General features: G+C 20.2%; 6 protein-coding genes across 6 annotated transcripts; 4 read left to right on the top strand and 2 right to left on the bottom strand.

The window, feature by feature from the left end:
• Positions 1–1,198: 1,198 nt before the first annotated feature.
• On the top strand, positions 1,199–2,707 carry PADL01_0208200 (conserved Plasmodium protein, unknown function; the record flags this gene model as incomplete). The annotated part of the gene is made up of 1 exon (XM_028681793.1): positions 1,199–2,707. One exon carries the CDS (start codon positions 1,199–1,201, stop codon positions 2,705–2,707), a length of 1,509 nt encoding a protein of 502 aa, XP_028536326.1.
• Positions 2,708–3,280: 573 nt separating this feature from the next.
• PADL01_0208100 (conserved protein, unknown function) lies at positions 3,281–5,436 on the top strand (the record flags this gene model as incomplete). Its single annotated transcript, XM_028681782.1, has 7 exons — positions 3,281–3,388; positions 3,492–4,154; positions 4,270–4,461; positions 4,592–4,660; positions 4,763–4,980; positions 5,092–5,160; positions 5,403–5,436. 7 exons carry the CDS (start codon positions 3,281–3,283, stop codon positions 5,434–5,436), a joined length of 1,353 nt encoding a protein of 450 aa, XP_028536325.1.
• A 275-nt stretch (positions 5,437–5,711) lies between these two features.
• PADL01_0208000 (2C-methyl-D-erythritol 2,4-cyclodiphosphate synthase) lies at positions 5,712–6,601 on the bottom strand (the record flags this gene model as incomplete). Its single annotated transcript, XM_028681769.1, has 2 exons — positions 5,712–5,800; positions 5,965–6,601. 2 exons carry the CDS (start codon positions 6,599–6,601, stop codon positions 5,712–5,714), a joined length of 726 nt encoding a protein of 241 aa, XP_028536324.1.
• Positions 6,602–7,248: 647 nt separating this feature from the next.
• On the top strand, positions 7,249–8,948 carry PADL01_0207900 (3'exoribonuclease, putative; the record flags this gene model as incomplete). Its single annotated transcript, XM_028681758.1, has 8 exons — positions 7,249–7,381; positions 7,488–7,566; positions 7,657–7,759; positions 7,946–8,063; positions 8,173–8,261; positions 8,384–8,443; positions 8,593–8,718; positions 8,829–8,948. 8 exons carry the CDS (start codon positions 7,249–7,251, stop codon positions 8,946–8,948), a joined length of 828 nt encoding a protein of 275 aa, XP_028536323.1.
• A 1,381-nt stretch (positions 8,949–10,329) lies between these two features.
• PADL01_0207800 (phospholipase A2, putative) lies at positions 10,330–12,714 on the top strand (the record flags this gene model as incomplete). The annotated part of the gene is made up of 3 exons (XM_028681747.1): positions 10,330–10,704; positions 10,946–11,568; positions 11,676–12,714. 3 exons carry the CDS (start codon positions 10,330–10,332, stop codon positions 12,712–12,714), a joined length of 2,037 nt encoding a protein of 678 aa, XP_028536322.1.
• Positions 12,715–13,793: 1,079 nt separating this feature from the next.
• On the bottom strand, positions 13,794–23,042 carry PADL01_0207700 (transmission-blocking target antigen s230; the record flags this gene model as incomplete). The annotated part of the gene is made up of 1 exon (XM_028681736.1): positions 13,794–23,042. One exon carries the CDS (start codon positions 23,040–23,042, stop codon positions 13,794–13,796), a length of 9,249 nt encoding a protein of 3,082 aa, XP_028536321.1.
• Between the last annotated feature and the right edge of the window lie 1,708 nt (positions 23,043–24,750).

Here is a 24,750-nt window from a genome sequence, read left to right as displayed (position 1 = left end):
AAAAAGACTTTAATATATAAAGCTATTCGAAAATAAAAGCATTTTTTAAATTATTTATTTGGTATATGAAACATTAGTTACAAATATTCAACATAATAATACACAAATTAATATATATATATATTTTTGTTTAGATTAAGTCTCATTTAAAATTGCTAACATGTCAGATAATATTATAAGACAAATTATTCCACATTAACATATGCAATTATATATAGATTATTATAAATATTTAGTGAAAGAAAAATAAAAAATAAAAAAAAATTTAAGCACGCTCTCTTTATATATATATAATTGATATAATTAATTATATGTATATAATATTTAGGTAAAATTATTTATATGAACAAGTCATAACGTTCATACGGATTTTTTTTTTTTTTTTTAAGTAGCTAGCTAATTTTCAATCATATTATTTGTCTTTTTATATTTTATATTTTATATTTATTCCCTTTTTGAACTTTTATATAGAATTGATAGAAAAGGATTGTTTCTTTTTTTATATTTTTTTTTTTTTTTTCTTTTGTTGTCAAACGGATCTAAGATTTTTTATTTGTCTATTAGAAACGTTTATATTATTCACCCATATGTGAGTAAGTTTATTATTTTTAGTTATATATCCTCATATAATTCATTTATTTATTATGTATTTTTAATTATCCATTTTGCACACATTTTAAACATGAAAATATGGATGTTATTTTAAAACTTATTAGGTAGTTGTTTCATCATGTTTTAATTTGAAAAATTAAGAAGCACAAATTAAAAAAATAAAATGAAAAATAAAAAATAAAATAAAATAAAATAAAGATGTCCACAAGTATACCATGTGCTATATTATAATTTTTTGTCCATTTTTTCCAAAAAAAAAATTAAAACATGTTTTAAAAAAACTTTGTTATATTATATTTTGAATTATATAAACTTTTGCTTTTTTTATATTTTTCTATTCATTTATAAAGTTTATAAATATCCCGGTGTAGTAGGACAAATGAAAATATATGATATGATTTCCTCTTGCTAAAATTTATGTATTCATAACTAATTTGTGTTTTCAAAAAAATTTCATCTCAAAATTAAGGATAAACTAATAATATATATATAAATACTGTAAAGAAACATTTGAATATATACACCACAAAAAAAAAGGTATACATATATATATATTTTTATTTTTATATTCATTTAATTTTTCCAAATGAATGTGAGTGTTACTATAAAAGGGAATTTGTCTAATTCCAGTAGCGAAAAAAATAAGAATTCTTCAAAAAAAAACGAGGCATCTGTTTTTTTTAAACTGAAGAAAGAGAATTTAGATAAAAAAAAAATAATAAAAAATATTATTGTGCGCAAAGAAAAGAATAATTTAAATAAAAAAGGTACAAGTAACAATACATCAAATTCTTTTTCAAAAAGAAATAACATAAAGCTATCTGGAGATACTCATGCACGACATGTTATAAATGAGAAGAAAAATATATCCGAAAAGAAGAATAGCTTTACAACCAAATATGATTCTAAAAAATCATATTCCAGTAAAAAATCTAGCCTTTTAAATAAATTGCCATCTAGCGAAATTACTTTAAATAATAGTAACTTGAAATTTTTTGAAAAAAAAAAAAGTAAGGACAAACAAAATGTAATTAATAATATAAATGGTAGTAAGTTGATAAATTATGTAGATAAATTATATACAAATAATGATAATATTAATATTAATAATAATAATAATAATAATAATAATATAAATGAGAAAAAGAGTTCCAACATATTTCCAAAAAATATTCAGAAAAAAAACAAAACAAATTCTTCAAACAATTTTAATACATCTAACGTAAATAAAAAAACTTATAAGTTAGGAAATGTATTAGCACAACCTGAAAAATTCATAAGAAAGAAAAAAAACAAAATTATCAAAAATTTAAATTCATTAAAAAGAAATATAGACATTATAATGAAGTGTGAAGAAGATCAAAATATATTGGAGGAACATATGTCATCTGTATCATCATCAAATGAAAAAGAAAAAAATAAAAATGGTATAGAACAAAATGAAAATATGATAAGATTAGAAAAAAATGGTGATGATAATATAACCAAAGGACAAATACATATGAATGACAATGGTGATGAAATGATAACATTTCATGACAAAAAAAATATAGAAAAAAATACACAAGAAACAGAAACAAATATATTTCAAGATAATACTGTTGAAACAATAAATAATGGGTATATTTGTAAGGACGAAAAAATGTCATCTCCATATTTTATAGAAGCTACTTATGATAAGAATACAGACATTTTTAATAAAAAATATTATGATAATAATAAGGAGACAAATAATTTATTATTACCTGGTTATAATAATGTCACATTTGAAAATCTTAATGAAAATAACAAAATGTATAATAATAAAAATATGAATCTTGAATATGATACTAATATTGAAAATGATAATAATTCAATATCAAATAATATATATGCAACTAATAGTTCATTCCCACCTTATAAATTTATATCTTATTTAAGACCAAAATTTTTACCAAATGCTTATAATTTAAAAAACCATGAAATATTAAATAATTTTTTATTTACATCTGCTGATATAACAAGTGGCACTATACATCAACAATATAATATGACAGTTACTTATCCGTATGGAGTTCCTTATATTAATATGAAAAATAAAATCAACAAAAGGTAAAAATTAATGTATATATTATTATAAGTATATAAATATTAAATAAATAAATATATATATATATATATATATAAATATATGCATACTTCTTTCTTTTTTTTTTTTTTTTTTTTTTTTTTTTTTTGTTATTAATGCATGTATGTAATATTAAGAAAAAAATATTTTTTTTCCCTTTAATTTTGTAAATTATAAAAGATACAACTTGATATATAATTATATATATGCATATGTTTTTTTTTCTTCATTTATTGTATTGTATTGTATTTCAAGAAGGAATGAAATATGTATTTTTTGCCTGAACAATTCATATTATTTTTAAAGAAAATTAAAAAAATAATTTATAAAATAAAAAAATAATTTTAAGTATAAATATTATATATATATTTATTTTTAAGTGTCGAAAAGATTCTATAAAATTCTATCATATATAAAAAGAATACCATTTTAATGCATATAAGCATTTTTTAATTTTGTCAAAAATTGTAAATTAAAATAACAACTTTTAATTATATATATATATATATATATATATATATTTATATATATTTATGTTTATATTCATATAAATTGATAAAGATGTATTTTAAAGCTTTTTATGATAATTTTAAAGAGGAGTATGTATACCTAAAAAATGAAAATGAAAATCTTCCTGCCATTTTAACTTGCGAAAAAGAAAATTCAATGGTTTGTTTATATGCTGAAAAAATAAAATAAGTAAAATAATAAATATGTACATATATACATAGAAATACATTATATACTATTAACTTTCTAATTTTAATTTTAGGAAAATGATACAATTATTAGGAGAATACCTAAGAGTATACTTAAACGTATGGAAGATCAAAATATGGAATATACAAAGAAAAACAATATTGATAATAAATTAGAAAGATTAAGAGAATTGTTTATAAATGCAGATAAAAATACACATGAAACGTTGAAATGTAATGTAGATGAAAAAATATGGACATTTCTCTTGTCATATCATATTAATAAGAATATGAAAATTATTGACAGTTCTTGGTTATTTAATGAATATTATTTTTATAGATATCTTTGTTGTGCATATGATTTTGAAAAAACGAATTATGATTTTTTTCAATATGAAAAACAAGATTCTATAAACTGTAATAAAGTTATAATAGAAAATATATGTACCTGTGCAAAAACATTAATTGAATTATATGAGAAAAATCAAGAAAAGAAAATTTTTTCCGTTTTTTTTTATTATGCTTTATGGGCTAACCAATTTGATCTTAGTTGGAATCCAACGAAAAATAAAACTGAACAACATAATGTTCAGGAAAAAGATATAAAGAAAAAAACATTAAGAGAAAAACAATTTTGTTTTGATACAAATGATATTGATAAGTTATACAATAGTTTTTATATGGAAAATATTTTATGTAACGACATAAATGATATTTATAAGGATATAACTGTGCAGGTAAAAAGAAATATATGTATTCTTTATAAAATATTTCCAACATTTGTATATAATATATAAAAATGTATGTATATATATATATATATATATATATATTTTTATTTATTCATTTTAGAAACACAAAAGATTTGATATCGTGTTGGACAATATGGGAGTAGAATTTATAACAGATTTTTGTCTTTTATACTTTTTGACACATTACTTTGAGGAGATAACCATCCATGTGAAGAAGTTCCCTTTATTTGTATCTGATACGATGACAAAAGATATTCATTATACTTTAAATGTTTTGTGTAATGATGAAAAGGTAAAAATAAAAGATATAATAATAAACAAAAAAAAAAAAAAAAAAAAATTTATAAAACTATATTTATAAAGCTATTATATATAATATTATTTTTGAATTTCCTTTGATTTTTTTTTTTTTATTTTTATAGTATCCAAATACTAAGTTTATGGCCAATAAATGGAAAGAATTAATAGAATTGCAAAAATGGAAAATAAGGGTAAAAAGAAAGAAAAAAAAAAAAAAAAAAAATTAAGCTTTTACGTGATGTAAATTTTTTTTTTTTTTTTTCATTTTATTTTATTTTTTCAAATTATAATAGGATGATATATATTGGAACATACCTCTTCCGTACTGGGTAATGTCTAAAAACTTGTTGAAAGAATTAGAAAAAAGTTCTTTCGTATGCTTTAAAGGAGATGCAAACTATAGAAGATGTTTAGGTGATTTAAGTTACGACTTTTCTACATCACACAAAGATATTTTGAATTATTTTCCTTTTAAAGTTATTGCCTTACGATGTTTAAAATCGCCTCTGGGGTAAAATGAAAAAATTGTTCATTATTCATGTGTATTACATTTATGGGAGTCTATCCATAAAACGGATATGTATTTATATATATATATATATGTATATTTTTTCTCTCTTAGTTGTGGAATTGATGAAAAAACTGTTCAAGAGTTGAATCAAAATAATCCTGATTGGAGTAATTATGGAGAGTAAAAATACAAAAATAAAAGAATAATAAATAATAAATAAAAAATAAAAAATGGCTAAATATATATTAACACATTTTATTCACAAAATTGTTTTTTTTGTATGTACATTCATACACATATTTTTATTTTTATGTATTGTACATGTAAAGTTTATATAAATATATGAACTGTTCATGCAAAAATTAGAGGAAAATTTCTGAACCGTTAATATAATTTATATATATATTTTTTTTTTTTTTTAGATATGCTATTTTACAATATAATTCTCCAGAATAAATTTAATATATATAATAGTAGGGGAAAACACAGTTAGACCTGAAGAATATATTATATAGAAACAATAACACAATGTGGTCTTTTTTATATATTTTATTATTTATATGGTAGTATAAATATTTTTATTCTTATGAGTATATAATCAATAGAAGTATATTACTTAATAATTTTTTTTTTTTTTTTTTTTTTTTTTTTTTAAATTAAAGAAAAGAACATTAATAATTGTATTTTAATTAAAAACGTTTTACATAAAAAAAAAAAAAAAAAAAAAGAAATTATGAATTTTTAGGTATTAACAAAATATTGGCAAAGCATTCGATTGCTTTTTTCTCACCAATTACTCCTACTTTCTCATGAGTTTTGCCTATAGAAAGAAAATATTTACCAACAAAATAGAAATAAATATAAATAAATAAATAAATATATATATATATATATATATATATGAACAGATAATTATATAAATTCATAACTGATATTTTAATACTTCTATCTTTGCAAATTTTATATGTTTCTTTTTTTTTTTACCTTTAACAGATATTTGCGATTCGTCAATATTTAACACTGTTGATATATTTTTTATAATATTTTTTCTGATGTTGTTTATTTTTGGAACTTCTGCTATTACATTAATATCCACGTTCCCAATATTATAATTTCTTTTATATATTAAAAGTCTAGCATATCTTAAGAATATAGCCGAGTTTTTATTTTTATTTTTTTCATCTTTATCAGGAAATAAGGTTCCTATATCTAAAAAACCTAAGGCACCTAAAATTGAATCAACTATTGAATGATATATTATATCACCATCACTATGTGATAAAACTAAAACATTATTTATTTTAACTCCTCCTAAGGTTAAGGTTTTAAATGATTGTTCATTTTTATTAACATCATTATTCGCATTAGTATTATTATATTCTTCATCTAAAACTTTTATTTTGTGGATATCATAACCTTGACCTATTCTTATACCATTATAAGAAAATAATTTCAAATTTTTCTTCTCTCTTTTTTTTATTATTGCATTTTTTTTTAATCCAAAATTCAAAAAACAATATCCAGAGATATTTTTTTTTATATTTTTTTCTTCTTTTGTTAGTAGAATGAAATATGTTAATATAATTAGAACCACATTAGAGGTGTATCCTTTTAAAAACATTATTATATATAGAAGCAAGAAAAAAATCTATTCTATTTTTATTGTACATATATTAATTTGAAAAATGTTGTATCGCGCATATTTTTTTATCATAAAATAAATAAATAATTTATATATAAAGTAAAAAATTTTAGTAAATAAAAAAAAAAATATATATACAGTTTGATTTATATATATATATATATATATATATATATAAAAGAATAATATAATAAATATTTCTTCAAAAAAAAAATATATATAAGGTATATATTTAATTGAAAATTTTTAATATTGAAAAAAATAAAATTAAAATTAAATTTATTTTTTACAAAAAATATATTTTGATATTATTACTATATATATATATATATATATATATATATTTTTTTTTATTTCCTATTTTGTTTTTGTATTATATATGGAGATTTACTAATATATTATTATATTAATAATTCTGTTAAATATATTTATAAATTTGTAATATTATGTTAGTATATATTTTTATTTAATATATTTATATATATGTTAACAAAAAATATGGTAGATATTTCCAAAAAAAAAAAAAAAAAAAAAAAAATAGGAATATAAAAAAAACGAAACCCAAAATAAAAATACCATATATATTGAACGGTCCGTTAAACATTAATATAAAGTTATTTGTATAAATGTCGAAGTATAGAGCTCCATTACCACATTTCAATTGCAAGAGTAAATTTGAGAAAATTTATGAAGAAAATTTGAATAATGGAAGTTTCAAAAGGATAAACAATCGCAAGAATAACGAAATCCGGGATATGTGTAATTTTTTAAAATTAAAATAAAAATATAAAACAATATATATTATATATAATAAAATAAATAAATAAATATATATATATATATATATATTTTTTTTTTTTCTTAGTTATCAAATTAGGAGAAGATGAAAACTATGGTTCTTCATGTTTCTATTCATTGGGGAATACAAAAATATTAACCACTGTGTAAATATTAAAATTGAAAGAATATAAATTTGTTTGTATAATATCATAAAGTGTATATAATTACATATTTGTTTTATTTATTATTTGTAGATATGGTCCTAATCCAGATTCAAAATACGCAACTTATAGTAAGGGGAAAGTTTTTTTAGACGTCAAAAGTTTGAATATTAACACAATAGGAGCTAGCGATAGGGTAATATATATATATATATAATATGATTTTTTTTTTTTTTTTTTTTTTTTTTTTTTTTTTTTTTCCTGAACCGTTCATATTTTTTTTTTTTGGTTTTGTTCATAATATTTATATAACCCTTTGATATTATGAATATAAATGATTATATGATATATTTTTTTTTTATTAATATTTTATTTTTATTAGGAAAGAGATAATGATATAAAGAGTTTATTGATTGAATGTATTTCAAATATTATTTTATTAGAAAAATATCCGCAGTGTTCTATTAAAATAAAATGTTTGATAATTCAAGATGATGGAGGTAGCATATGGAAATTAATTATATATGAGAACACAAATATATATATATATATATATATATATGTATATATTAATATTTTATTGTTTGTATATATTTTTTTTTTTCGTAGGATGTTTAAGTGCAACATTAACCTGTATATCTCTTGCCTTATTAAAGGCACAAGTACAAATGAAAGATATTATTATATCGATAAATATAGTAATAAGAAAAAAAATAAATATATCTATACATATATATATATATATATATAGTAAATATTATAATTTATATATACAAAAGTAACGATTTATTAATTTTTTTTTTTTTTTTTTTTTTTCAAGAATTCGATAATATGTCCAGTTACCAAAAAAATGTATCATCTTGTAGATCTTGATGGAATGGTAAATATATTTAAAAAAAAAAAAAAGAAAAATATTTCTTTATTGTTAATTTTTTTTATTTGCGTAAATATATATTTATGGACACTATTTCACGCATATAAGGTTCTTATATTTCCTTTATTTTTTAATAATTATTTTTATTTATATAGGAAGAAAAATATTATCAAAGTAAATATGAAATGAATTCTATAACATTGGGTATATGTTTAAATTTAAAGACTGTTTGTTTTTATCATGGGGCAGGCAGTTTTTTTAATAGTAAAAACTTGGCTGAAGTAAGCAGATATATAAAACATATAATATTTACTTTGTATATTCTTATATATATATATATATATATATATATATATGTATTATATATTTTTTTTAATTTCCTTATTTTTAGATAACAAGTTATGGTGAATGTGCATGTAAATCATTAGGTAGTGAAATAAAAAAAGTTCTGAAACAATATACGAAGAAAAGAATAGATTCTATATATGAGAAAGTTAATGTATTAGAATAAATGACATTATTTGTGGTGAACATACATTGAAAAAATAATTAATTTTATTATTATATTTTCTTATATAATATATATACATTTATAATATATATATTATAAGGAAACAATAACAAAATTGTTTTTAAGAAATAAAATGAAATATATTTGTTATTAATATATATAAGTTTATTTTTTTGGTATATTTAATAAATTTTTATGTTTTAATGTTTTCTTTTTGTTTTTTTGCCTATAAAAAAAAACCTCATAATTTTTATTTTCAATAATTTACGTATTACTTTTTAAATTTAAATTGATATATATAATATGTTATTTCTTTTCTTTTTCTTTTCCGTATTTGTAACAAAAAATGTAAAAAGAGATGAGGGAAGGAAAATATTTCTTTTATTAAATATAAAAAAAAAAGGAAAAAAAAGTATGAAGTAATAATGGGATGGATGAAATAATGCATGAGCGACAAAATAATTTTGCAATATTATAAAAAAAAAGGATTATATATTATATATATATATATATATTTTTATTTTTAAATATATTGAATAAACTTTTTTTAATTTGACATTATTATTCTTAAAATAAAAAAATTTTTTTTTTTTGGGCATATATGCTTAAAAAACATATGAATTATTGAGTATGTAAAAAAAAAAAAAATATATATATATATATATATTTTATTATTATTGTATTTTTTATACCTGTTTTCAAACATTGTATTATATATGCAAATATAAATTATAAAAAAAAAAAAATATAAAATAATAAAAATATAATACTATAATTGTATATATTAAAAAAATATTATTCTTTTTTTGTTTGTAATTCAATAGATTTTCATTATAAGATTAAATATATATAAAATATATATATATATTTATATTTAATATTTATGTATTTCATTTAGATTTATAAAAAAAAATATATATGTATTTGATTTGCTTTATTATTATATAATATTTTTAAAGTAAATTATATTAGACTTAAATTTTTTTTTGTGTTATTTTAGAGTATTTTTTTTTTATGCTTAAAGATAGGGGATATTAACAAGACTTTGAAAATTTGTATATTTGTATATATTTATTTAATTTTTTTTTTTTTTTTTTTTTTTAGTAAAATAGAGGAATTGTAAAAATATAAAATACTTATGTACGTAACATAAATTAATTTGTGGAAATATATATTCATTTATTTTTTCTTTCCTTTTATTTAAAAAGAATGATTTAAATGATGTTGTATTAATAAATAATCCGTTAAAGAATAAATAAATAAATATATATATATATTTATTTATTTATTCTTTAGACTATCTTTAATATATATATATACATTCATATATATATTATTCTATAAGAAAACCATTTCATTACTTAGAAAAAAAAAAAAAAAAATGAGTGATGATGATGATAAGATATATATATATTCTGATTTGTTCTCAAAAAATTATAGTGATGATGAGAAAGATGATTCATATGAAAGAGAAAAACAAGTGTATAGTGCAAGTGAAACAAAAAACGCGGAAAACGAATATTCTAAACTCCGAGCACAAAATTCTACTATATTAAATAATTATTTTGATAATGATAATATAAAAAATGTCGAAAATGTTAAATCTAATGATCCTGATCAAATTGATCCCATATTATTTCCTGTAAATAAAAATTATTATCTGAATTTATTTGATGGACAATTAATTGAAAATAGACATTCCATAAAACTAAGAAAAGCTGGCTTTTATGCTATCTATGTGGAAAACAATAACAATGTAAAAATTAATATATATATATATATTTTACCTGAACACTTCATTATTTATTTAGTATTTTTTTTTTTTTTTACCTGACCAGTTCATTATATATTTAGTATTTTTTTTTTGTTTTTACCTGACCAGTTCATTATTTATTTAGTATTTGTTTTGTTTTTACCTGACCAGTTCATTATTTATTCATTATTTATTCATTATTTTATTTTATTATTTTATTTTATTTTTATTTTATTTTTTGTAGAGTAAATGGGATGGTATCTATTTTGGCTTGTCCAGAATGCAGGTGGAGTTAGATTACAAACTTATAACAAAAAAGAATAAGGATGGTGGGGAATATGAAAAGAGAAACCCTTCAAGTTATGATAATACAGAGAGTGTACTAAACACTGTAGGTAGTGAACAAGAAGAAACTGAAAATAAGAATGAAGAAACAAGTACATATAATTCGAATTTAAATAATGAAATAAATAAAATATGTAAATATAATTTAGATCAAACTGATATATTACTAGATGAAAATAATTCTGAGAGAAGAAGAAGTAGTACTTTTAAAGTTAAAAATACTAATTATTATGAAAATTTAATGTTACAAAATAAATATACGAATTCTAAAATATATGATGATGATGATAAAAATAATACTGAAACGTATACGTGTACGTTCAAAACAGAAGATCAAATAAGAGTTACAGGCCAAAAAAAAAAGTACATATATTTATATAACAAATATGATAATGCAACATTAGATTTAAATGTGCATACATATATGTCTTTAGGCATGAGTATATTATGTAAATATTCGTTGCTTTATTGTGGAAAGTATAATCATATACCCAGGGACCCCTACACACCCTTTAAAAAACCGTAAAAATAAAAAATAAGAAAATACATATCTGCAAACATATATACATATATATATATATATATATTTATTTATTTATTTTTATTTATTTACTTCTCCCATTTTGTAGAGTGTCCATTTTATCGCTGGATGGAGGGGGGATATTAACCATATCAACGTTACTTGTTTTAAACAGATTAGAAACGGAGTTACGAAAAGAAATAGGAAGTGAAGACATAAAATTAACAGATTGTTTTGATATGGTATGTGGTACAAGTGCAGGTGGTTTAATAAGCTTAGCTTTATTAAGAGAGATTGATTTACAGGATATTAGTAATATGTGGCCAAGTACTATAAAGAAGGTTTTTGAAGGAAATCGAAATATAATAAGTGGTATATTTTTTGAAGGATATGATGTGAATAATGTAAAGGATGTATTTTTAGAACGCATGGGAAATAAATTTATGTCATCCTATAAAAAATTTTATTGTTTTGTAACAGCAACTGATGTAAAACATAAGCCATATAAATTATTTTTACTTAGAAATTATACACATAAATATAATTCGATTAATGCAGAATCATATGATGGTATAAATAAAGTTCCTTTATGGCTAGCTGCATGGGCAACTGCTTCTGCACCAACATATTTAAAAGGGCCAAGTGGAGAAGATATAAAAAAGTTGGGAATTAATATAAAACCAGAAATACATTTAGTAGATGGTGCATTAAAAGCAAGTAATCCTGCTTTGATTGCTTTAGAAGAATGTGCAAGATTAAATAATAAAAATTTATCTACATTTATTAAAGAGGATTTAGATACATTAGTATCAATAGGTACAGGTCAGGTACCTACAAAATTAACTCAATCTGGTACTAGTAGCAAATCAGCATCAACCTTTGAAATATTAATTAATTCAACTCACTTATTAACAAGAGCAAATGATACTCATAGGGAAGTATTACAACGTTTAGCTGACAGAGAAAATACATATTTTAGATTTAATGTGCCACATATAGGTGATATAGAAATAGATAGTCAAGATGTTCGAGATTTTGATTTAATTTCAAAGGCAACTCAAGATTATTTATTTGACGAAAAATTTTATGAAATTAAAAGGTTAGCTCATAAATTAGCAAATAATTACATACGTTCAAAATATCTATAAAAAAAAAAAAATAATAAGTGTAATGTCATTATTAATTCAAAGTTTAACTTATATAAATAAAAAAAAATATATGTGTTCATTATATAAGGAAAAAGAGAGAACACTATTTCTTTCTTTCTTCTTTCAATAATAATATTATTATTATTATTATTAATATTAACATGTCTTTTGAATTATATATATATATATATATATATATATTTATATATATATATATTTTTTTTTTATTTTTTTTTAATGTGTAATTGTTTTTATAAAAACATTTTGTTTTAAATAAAATTTTTTTTATAATCCCCAAAAAAATAAAAGAAAAAAATAAGATTAAGGTGAATAATTATCACTTTCTATTTTATATTTCCTTATTAAATATATAATTGTATATTTATGTCTATATGTTTTGTCTCTTACGTCTTTTCATTCTCATTGTGATATTATGAACTCATAGGAGAACACACATATGTGTAATATATTTGTGTGCTCATATTAAGGATTCATGTGGGGAAAAAATAAAAATGTATATACATATATATATATATATATATATATATTTATATGTGTCTGTATTTATATATATAATGTCATACAGATGCACATAATTATACCATATGAATAATCATAAAAATGTTGTAAAAATGAACAAACATCACACGAAGATGTGGAAGGACTCGAAGATATTTCTTTCCCTATTGCCCCCCCCCAAAAAAAAAAAAAATAAAAAAAAAAAAATAAAAAAAAAAATAAAAAAAAAAATAAAAAATAAAATAAAAAAATAATATAAAATAAAATAATAAAAAAAATGAGCTTATAATTTAATTCATGATATATATATATATATATTTTTTTTTTCATTTATATATATTATTATAACATTGCTGTCATTAAAAGTACACTAAATTGTAAAATATAAAAACAATTGTATGTATTGAAAAAAGCATAGATACTGATTTATGAGCAAATTGATGTTTATCGTTTATATATTTATGTCTTTATTTTATACATACATACATATATATATATATATATATATATATATAATCCTTTTAATTATTTATTTTTTTTATTATTTTATTTTTTATGATTTAATTCTTTCTTAAGTATTTTCCAAAATTTTTATCTTTTAGATCTACATATTTAATGATGGCTCTTGATTGCGGTTCTGGAGTTATATAATTAGGATCAAATGTGATTCTTATAGTATAATTTGAATAATGAGATGAGCATGTGCATGAGAATTTTAGTTTGTTTGATTCTTTTTTAAAAATAATATAAGAAAGAGTAAATCCTGATATGTTTTGTTTGATATGATCTAATTCAACATTTGTAGATAGGTCGAATAGTTTTTTAACTTTATTAGCTTCATTATTATCATAGACAGATGAAAAGCAGTTATCTGGTTTTAATTCGAAATGACTTAAGCATGCAAAACCTGAGAATGTATTATTTGTAATAGTAATATTACAAGTATCATTATCATTAGGTAATGGTTTTTTTGAATAAGTAAATAAATGAGAATATTTGCCTGTAAAATCACATCCATGAATTTCTTTATATCCTTGATTGATATGAATAAAAATATTAGCAACATTTCCATAAATAACATTTTGATTTTGTTTAGTAGAACTTAAAGTATTATTAAATTGTAATGAGAAATGTATATCTTTATGAACATATGGTGGAATTCTTAATATATATTGTTTAAGTTTTGTTCTGGTGTCATATAAATCTGTTGTAATAGATCCTGGTAATATATGTTCTATATTTATTGGATTAGTATAGTTATATAAAACTTTATCTTTTAAATTCGAAGGATTAACAAATAATTTTTCAAAATGAGTTTTTTCATTTGTTGGATATTTAATAATAAGTTTATCCCATCTAGATAATGTAACTGAATAATTTACAGTATGATGTTCTTTTATTGATGATGAATCTATTACATCTATAATATCACAAGTTGCAACTTTTGTTGTTACATCATATTTACATATATCTTTTCCAATAGTTTTTTTTTCATCATTTTTGATTTTTTCTATTGTATTTTTTTCTATTTTCATATGTATTATATATTTATTATCACATGTACAAGCTAAAACTTTTTTACTATCAATCAGTTCTTCTTCAAATTTTTCTGGTAATATTAAATAAGAATATGTATTATCCTTTTCATCTGGATTTGTAATAGAGATTGCATTTTTTAAAATATTTGTTATTTTATCTTTAGTAAATGTATTATATTTATCTGCTGTTATACTTTTTGGTGGTACATCTTCTTCTTTAATATAATAAACTTCATCAAAACATGTTGATGGATTCATTTTTTTATTAGGACAATTAATACCTATAATATTTTGTGGAACTAAAGATATATCACATATTAAATTATTTTCTGTATTTTTATTATATGTAAATATAGGAGATGTATTATTAAGAGTACTACCTACAGTTGTATTTTTTTCTAAATATATAAAATCACAACCATGAATAATATTTCTATTTGATGCTATATGTATATGTATAAGTGCCAAAGATGTATTATTTTTGTTTGGTTTTTTGGTTGTAGATTTTCCACAAAAAATATGAAATGTTATATCTTCTTTTACATATGGTGGTATTAAAATACTTGATACTCCATCAGTTGGTAATGTAGTATTTTTTTTGGTACTTGTTTCATCTCCTGTCACTTTAGATTTAATAAATAAAACCCCTTCTAATGCAGATGATAATTTGACTATATGATTATTAACTACAACATTATGTAATACATTATAAGGAGGATAAAATAAATGTTCATCATCCCATTCTTGTTGCAGTTTTTTTATTTTATTAAGATGATCAAGTGTAACACCATAAAAACTTTGTATATATATATCTTTCAAAGAAAATGTTTTTTTTGTAGGATCTATATAAGTAACAAAATTTTTTTTATCAAATGTGATAACAATTTTTTTATCATTAGAATGTAATGCTGAATTATCTAATAAATCTTTAGGAGTAAAATTTTTGGTATGAGGACATTTAATAGTAACAACATCTAAAGCCTTTGCATTAATTTTGCATGTACTTTTTTGTATTTTTTGGGTATCACTAGATATATTTGAAATGAGTGATTCATTTTTTTGATAATCACAAATATGTTCATTGGAATTATATAACATATATATATTATTAATATCATTTGTATGATTAATATTATTTGTATTTAACATATCATTTGTATCTTTTAATTTTAATTTTAATTTTTCTCGTTGTTCATCATCTAATAGTAGAGGAAATTTTTCTATAGTTGGTAAAAGAACATTTTTTTTGATATTTTCATTTTTTTTAATATTATCAAAATTACGATTATCTGATTCAACTTGCATGGTTCCATAAACATGTTTTTCTGGATTATAACAATTACAAGAAAAGTTAATAATAGAATTAAAAGTATCTGGTACTTTAGCATATGCTGTAGAATAATTATTTTTATAATTTAATGGTAGATTTCCTAGATTATAATTTGTAAAATGTAACATATCTGTAATATTTGATATACCAGTATATTGTTGAATATTTTGTAATTCTCTAAAATTTTCATCCATTAATTCAATAACATATTTAGGTTTTAAATTATATTTTTTATCTTTATGAATATAATAATTAATATCTTCACTATCAGTATTATCACTTTTATAATATTCTAATAATACATTACTAAAACATGCTTGAGGAAATATAGCAAATCCTTTAGGACATTTAATACCAAAAATATCTCCTTTTTTTATTTTGACATTACATTTTTTTTCTTTCATTTGACTATTTAATTCCATTAATGATGTTGAACCTGTTGTAAAATCACATAATTTAAATGCATTTTCTTTTACATTTTTTCTTACAAATATATATATTAATCCTCTTTGTTTAATATTTGAATTATCTATAGTTTCATTAATTATAAATTTTAAATCTGTATCTACTTTAGTTGGAGGTATAAAAAAACTAATTCCTTCACCTTTCTTTCCATCTTTTTCAAACTTAAATGTTCGATTACCATAAACACCTTTTAAAGCTAAATTGATAGACACTTCAGTTTTTTCTTTCCCTATTACTTTAATATCATTATCATCTTCATTAATTGGTAATAAAGGTTTTAATGAAAATTTCTTATATTCTTCATTTTGAACTCCTTCTAATATTTTATTATTTCCAAATAATGGTAATTGTATAATTACTTCTGAAAATAATTCTGCATCTATTTTACATAAAATTATTTTATTATTATCAAATGTTAATTCAGCATTATCAAAAAAGTTACATAAATTTACATTATTATGTTTAATACTTAAACTTGTTTTAAATTCATCTTCTTCTTTTTCATCTTTATTTAATATTACTTTCATATTTCCAATTGTATTATTATGTGATGATTTACATGAACAAGAAAATGATAACTTATTAATATAATCTAACGGTATCTTAGCATATGCTACTTTTTTCTTATTAGAATTAGGTAATGAAAATATATCTATATTAGGTATTAATTCATGAAATTTTTTTACATTACTTTTATCTTTATCATATATTTCATTAAAACATTTTTCTGGATCTAAATTTGTATCATTATCACATATTATTCCAAAAAATTCATTATTATTTATATTTATTTCACAATCTTTTGTTTCACCATTTACTAATTCTATACTTGTTGTTAATATAGAACTATTATCTGTAGAAAAATCACATCCTTTAATCTTTTCATCACTAGTTGATATGTCTATATGTACTATTCCATTATATCCTAATATATTCTGATTTTCATCTTTATATTCAGTATTATTACATTCAACTTTTAAATGTAAATCTTTTGAAACAACTGGAGGTACTACTAAAGCTGCATAGGAAGTAAAAGGATCCTTTTTTTTTAAAACTTTCATAGGACTAACTATTACACCACGTAATATACTTTCTAAATCTTTTTCTTCTTCAGTATCATCTACTTCTTTTATAACCTTTTCAAAAAATTTATCTGGTTTTATTTTTATATTCTTAAAATATTTTTCAAATGTACTACTATCTAAAACACTCGTTGGATCAACAACACCATTGGGTAGTATAGCATGACCATTTCCATTTCTTTTAGAATCTAATAGCTCAAAATTTTGTAATCTTTTTTCTATCAATGAAATAACTTGTAACTCATATTCATTATCACTTTCAGATATATTTACCTTTGCAGCTTCATAATTATCTTTAGATGTAGGACATTTAACATATAATGTATCTAAAGGTTTTAATAAGGCATAACAATGAATATTTATTGGATTATTTCCACCTTCTTCTTTTTTTTTTTTTAATGAATCAGGTACGATTAGATTTTTCATTGAGAAATCACATACATGTCTATTATTATTAATTTGAGAAGACATCATTAATTTTGGAGCTTTTAAATTAACTTGTAAGACATATTGTTCAATATCTTTTAATTCTAAAGATTCGATATCTTTATATATAACATCTTCTAATGTTTCATCATATAAATTTTCCCATACATCATAACCTTCTAATAATAAATGTTCTGCATCTACATCACCTGTTGGAAATGGTGTCGATTCATTAGATTCATTGATAGTTAAAGATTCGATAATAGTTTCTGGGTTTGCATCTGTATCAGCTGGTTTTTTTTTATCTAAATCATTAAATAATTCCTTTATATAATTCCGTTTATTAGATAAATGAAGATCCATATATGTCATAAGATATTTATTTTGAAGAGTACCAGTAACATATTTATCATATCTTATATTTAATTTTTTATAAATAGCATTTAATACTTTAGGTCCTAATGGTGATTTAATATTATATTTTTTTTTTTTTAAATCTACACAAATACATTTAAAAGAAATATCATAATCCATTAAAGCTGGTACTTCCATATAATTAAAATAATGTTTATATGTAAAATTAGCTAAATTATTTTTTAAATAGAGTATACGATTGATATTAGTTAAATTTGTATTAACAACAGCATCTTTAAAACAACTTGTTATTTTTAGAGTACCTGATGGACAAACAAAACCTATAATATCTTTAGGATTAGCATCAATAACACAATTTTTAACATTAGATTTATTATCAATAAACATATTTGTATGTTCATCATTAAATGAGCATCCTTTAACTTTTTGTTCTCTTTTTGAAACAGTTATATGATAAATAACTTTTCCTCCTATTTGATTATTCCATGTTGTTTTGGAATTATCGCATACAATATTGAATTCATAATTATCTTTTATATATATTGGAAAAAATACATAGAAATGTAATAGATCTACTTTTTCTTCATTATATAAAATTAACATTTCTTTTGTTTTATGTAACATTTCAGAGTTAGGAATTAATTTATGTAGTTCTTCATTATTAAATTTTTTAAATTGTGGTACCCTTGTAGGTTTAATAATATCATAATACATTTGTATATCTTTATAAATACCTAGATCTTTAGCTGGACATAATATCTGAATATAATTAAAGAATTTTTCTATTTTTACATTACATGTATGTTCTACATTTTCATCAAATATTCTATTAACTCTTGGATTAATAAAATTTTCATGTTCACATGTATATATTTTATCATCTAATATATATTCATTTTGTATTTCTCTTTTTAATAATACTGTATCAGTTTTTGTTAGAATAACATTTATATTTTTAACAACACCTTCAATAGTACATTTACAACTTAATTTAGTATCTTCTAATAAATTATATGGTGGTATTTTTAAAAATACAGGTGTTTTTTTATTATTTATTTTATATACTTGTGCATTATTTAATAATGTATTGATATCAATGATTTCAAGTCCTTTATATACTTTATTAAAACAATTTTCAGGTTGTAGTGATACGTCAACTCCATCTTCTTCTTCATCAGAAGCATTATTAGTTTCTGAGCAATTAAATCCTATTATATCATTTTCATATGCATGTAGAGTACATTCATCTTTAGAACTAGATACATTATTATTGAAATAATCTAATTTAGTATCATGAAAATTACATCCTTTAATGATTTCTTCATGTTTAGATATTAATAATTCTACTACTCCGATATTTCCATCACCTTTATTATTATTACAGCCAAACATAAAATAAAATGGTTCTTTAATATCTATATATGGTGGTACTTGTAATGTTAAAGAAAAAGTATTATTATCAGATTCTAATTCATTAATAGTTATATTTAAATATCTAATTTTTTCTGTAAGAGAAACCGTTTCTTGTGTATCTATAAAATTTAATAATTTGCCTAAGCTATCTGATGAAGAAAGTGGAGATAATAAAGAGGATTGTTCAAAATATTTAATATCTTTATGACTTTTATATATAGGATTATTTTTTAATTCTTTTTTTCCTATATGATTAAATGGAAACATAAGATAAGATGGATATAAATTTAAATATTTTGAATTCTGTGTATTGAATTTAAAAAATTTACTAAACATTTGATATTGAATATCAAGATCTAATTTTAATACTTCTTTTTTATCTTTTAAATTTTTTGGAAAGATTTCTATATTTGGATAATTTGTTTTATTTACATTACATTTTAAAGTAAAAGTATCAAATTCTTTTAAATATTTTCTACATATAAATAATTTCTTTCCTTCAATAAGAGGAGGAACTGGTTTATCTAATTTATCTGTGAAATCACATGTATAATCATGTTCTTTATTATTAAGATTTCTTTGAGCTGCTTGTATTGTTTTTTTGATAGGAACAAATGATTCATAAAAATCTAAAAGTGAAAAATTGAATTCTTCATTAATACTTACATATACTAAATAAGAATTTGAATTTAAATTTAAATTACTTTCATCTTCTTTTAATATAATACTACAAAATAAATTTAATGTGTCTTTATAACTTGTAGGGATATGAACATATTGAACATTATAATATTTTGCATTCATATCTTTATTATATACAACAGAATTATTTATTAAATTAGTTAAAGTTTTTTTTTCTTTATTCCATTTTATTTCTTTATTATAAGGTATCATTTCTTCAAAACAAGTTGATGATTTTATATTTTTTGGAAACATGATACCACCTATATCTCCACTATATAATTTCATATAACATGGATAGATATTATTTTTTTTATAAATATTCTGTGTAAAGAATTTTTTCAATTTTATTTTATCATTATTTTCATCAACTTCACCTTGATCACCATATTTTTCTTCTTCTTCATCATCATCTAAGAAAGCACAACCATTAATTTTATTACCATATGGTTGTATAGAAACTTCTACAATTCCTCTATTTCCTTTTTTGTTCTCATCTTCTGTTTTAGAATTATCACATATAAAATAAAATACGGTTGGTTTATTAACCATAGGTGGCAATGTAAATTCAATAACACCTTCTTTAAAATTATTTTCTTTTTCATTCACTGTTGGAGATATTATTAAACCATAAATAAGTTTAGATAGAACATGTTCTTTCAATTTAGTTTCTTCTTTTGTTAATACAACATATGGACTTTTTTTAGGAACATATTCTATATTATCATATATTTTTTCTACAGATCCTTTTAATGGGCATATAATTTTTACTTTTATTAATGGCTCATTTACTTTTAGTTCACATTTTTTTACTTTAGGAGTACTTTCTGTTGGTTTTAATTGATCAGTAAAATCACACACATATTCTTTATTTGTATTATTAGATGCATATTTATCAAATGAATCTTCTGATACGCTAGTATCTCCACTTTCTGTTGTTTCAAAAGACAAATCGATTTTATCGAACTCGTCAGCACCATCACTTGGTAATACATTATTTTGTAATACATTTGTTATAATTTTTATAACACTTTCTTCTTCTCCTTCTTCTCCTTCTCTTTCTTCTCTTTCTTCTTCTTCTTCTTCTTCTCTTCCTTCTACATCAGCACTTTTTCTAGAAACTTTACTGACTCTAGTACCATCTTCTAATAAAACGTTAGAACTATCAACTTTATATATATCATCTCCTTCACTATCTTCTATAAACTTAAACAAATCGGTTTTACTAATATCGCTTTTTTCATAGGTAAAACTTTCTTCACCTTCATCATCATCATCGACTGAATATGTTTCACCTTGGTTTTCTCTTTCTTTCTCATATACATCTGAATGTACATCTGAATGTACATCTGAATATTCATCTGAATGTACATCTGAATATTCATCTAAATATTCATCTACTGCATCATCTTCTCCTTCATCTTTTATTTTACTATCATAAGTATCTCTGAATTGATCTTCATAATATCCATCAACTCTTATCATATCTTCATCTTCTCCTTCTACATAATCTTCATCCACATCATTAGAACTTTCTTCTGAATCTTCAACAGCTACTTCTTTTTGTTGTTCTTCTTGTAATTGTTGTAATGGTTCTTCGGTTTCATCCACACTTTGTTCATAAACATAATCGTCATATTCTTCTTCATATTCTTCTTCATATTCTTCTTCTTCATCTTCTTCCTCCTCTTCTTCTTCCTCTTCTTCCTCTTCTTCCTCCTCATCTATTACAAAATTATCATTGGAAGACATATCTTCCTCATCCAAATTTCTTTTTCTACGTACTAAATTAAAACTATCAGAGGGGGTGAGATACATATATATATATTTCAAAGAACTGTTTATAAAAAAATTAGATTTATGTTTTTTTTGTACTACAGTTTTTTTTTTTTTTGGTGAGGAAAATATTTTCATCAAACATTTTTTTAAAAAAGATAGTAAAAAATTATCATCATACCCTACTACAAGATTATCATTATTTTCATAATCTTTTTTTTCGTATATATCTCTATCAATTTTCTCTTCAACATTTTTTATATCATTTTTATATTCTTTATCTATATCACTATATACAAATTGATCATTGATTACATTCTTTTTTATAACAGTCTTATTCATATATTTCCTTTCTTTCTTCCATATGATAGGATCATAACATGTAATATTTCTTGATCCCATTTCAAATGAACTTTCTTCTTTATCAAAGGGACATGTTCTATGTTTTGTTGTCACATATGTTTCCTTTCTTATACTTATTTCTTTAGATAAATTACTAATTCCAACATTTTTAAATAATTGCTTCTTCTTCTTCTTCTTTTTTTGTTTTGTTTCGAGTGTCTTAAAAAAGTTGTGGGAATAATAAAATAAGTGGAATCTCTTGTCTTCATCATTCTTAATATTATTCTCCTTTATGATATTACAACGGACGTCTTTTTTCTCGGTTAATATGAATACCAGAATGATGAGGAATAGATTCTTCAGCGTTAGAAGTTTCTTCATTTATTAAAAGAAAAGAAAAATATACGATCAATAGGAATATACGAATGGTAGAAGAAAAAAATAAAAAATAAAAAAAAATATAATATATATATTATATATATATATATGTGTGTGTGTGTATGTGGTGTGATATATATTTATATACTTAATTTTGAATAAATATTTCTTATGTTTTTTTTTTTTTTTTTTTTTTTTTTTTGTGAAAAGAAAAAGTAATTACATTTTTTTTATATTATTAAAAGAAATATACTATCATATTGTGTTTATTTATTTATTTATTTTTTTGAACATGAAAAAATTTGCTCATAATAATATCATGACTATTTTTCTATATTACAGTGTTTATACATACATATATATAAATATATATGTGTATATATATATTTATTTATTTATTTCTTATTTTATATTGTAGAATATTTTATGTAACGTCTGTTTCTTTATATATACATTTTTATATTCTCTATAAAAATATTTACATAATATATCTATAGAGTATTGCATGTAAATATAAAAGAAATTAAATGAACATATATAAAAATACTGTATGTCTATACCATAAAAGTGATATATATAATGTTATATTTTATATATTGTGTATATATATATATATTTTATATTATTATGTGTTAATATATATATTTTTTTGTAACGTAAAAGATATAACTTTTATTTTTATTTTTTTTATTTTTTTTTATTTATTGTAGATGAGCAAATTTAAATATATTATAAATAAAAAATATGAAATATCACGTGTGAAAAGAAATAAAAATAAAAATATATATATATGTATATAATATATATAATATATCATATGATATATATATATATATAATGATCAGTATGAAAAATATAAAAATATCAAGATTTATATATATATATATACATACTATAATATAAGTATACTTTTTTTTTTTTATTCTACACACATATGTTTTTATATGTACCTATACTATAATAAATATTTGCGTGTATATATATATATATATTATATATATATATTCACGCATATATATAGACAATATTTTGGATTTAATTTTTATAAGTTATATAATGTTTACAAAATAAAATAAGGGGAAAAAAAAGAAAAGAATAAGAAATTATATAAAACATAAATAAGCAAATAATAATAAGAATAAATAGAATAATTAAAATGATTAAAAATATACAAGAATAATATTATGTAATAATATATTATATATAAGTGCGTAATATAAGACAATATGTTTTTTTTTTTTTTTTTTTTTTTTTTTTTTTTTTCCTTTGTTTGCTAGTAAATGGTTAGGCACTAGATAAAATTTTAATAATCCTTTTTATATAGACACCGTAATATATACATATGAAAATGTTATTATAGAATATTTATATTATATATATTATATACATATGTGTGTATATAGCTTAATACATACATATATATATATATATATATATATATATTTTTATGTATGTATAGATGATAGTGTTATTAAGGACCATCCTTTTACATACTCTTAATAAAATGTATTCTTTATTACCTTAAAAAAAAAATAATATCATGTGAAGTAATATTTATACACTTGCTAAATAATCATAAATATATTTTATGTGTATTTTTTTTTTTTTTTTTAAATTCCCTTATTTATTGAAAAAGAAAAAAAGATATATGTAACATAGAATAAAATAAAAAGAAAAATATTTAATTAATAAAGATATGTCAAAAAAAAAA

Source organism: Plasmodium sp. gorilla clade G2 (genome assembly GCF_900097015.1).
Source record: "Plasmodium sp. gorilla clade G2 genome assembly, chromosome: 2".
Classification (NCBI taxonomy): Eukaryota; Apicomplexa; class Aconoidasida; order Haemosporida; family Plasmodiidae; genus Plasmodium; species Plasmodium adleri (nom. inval.).
The sequence above is the reverse complement of the archived record's forward strand: the minus strand, read 5'-3'. Positions and strand labels throughout refer to the sequence as shown.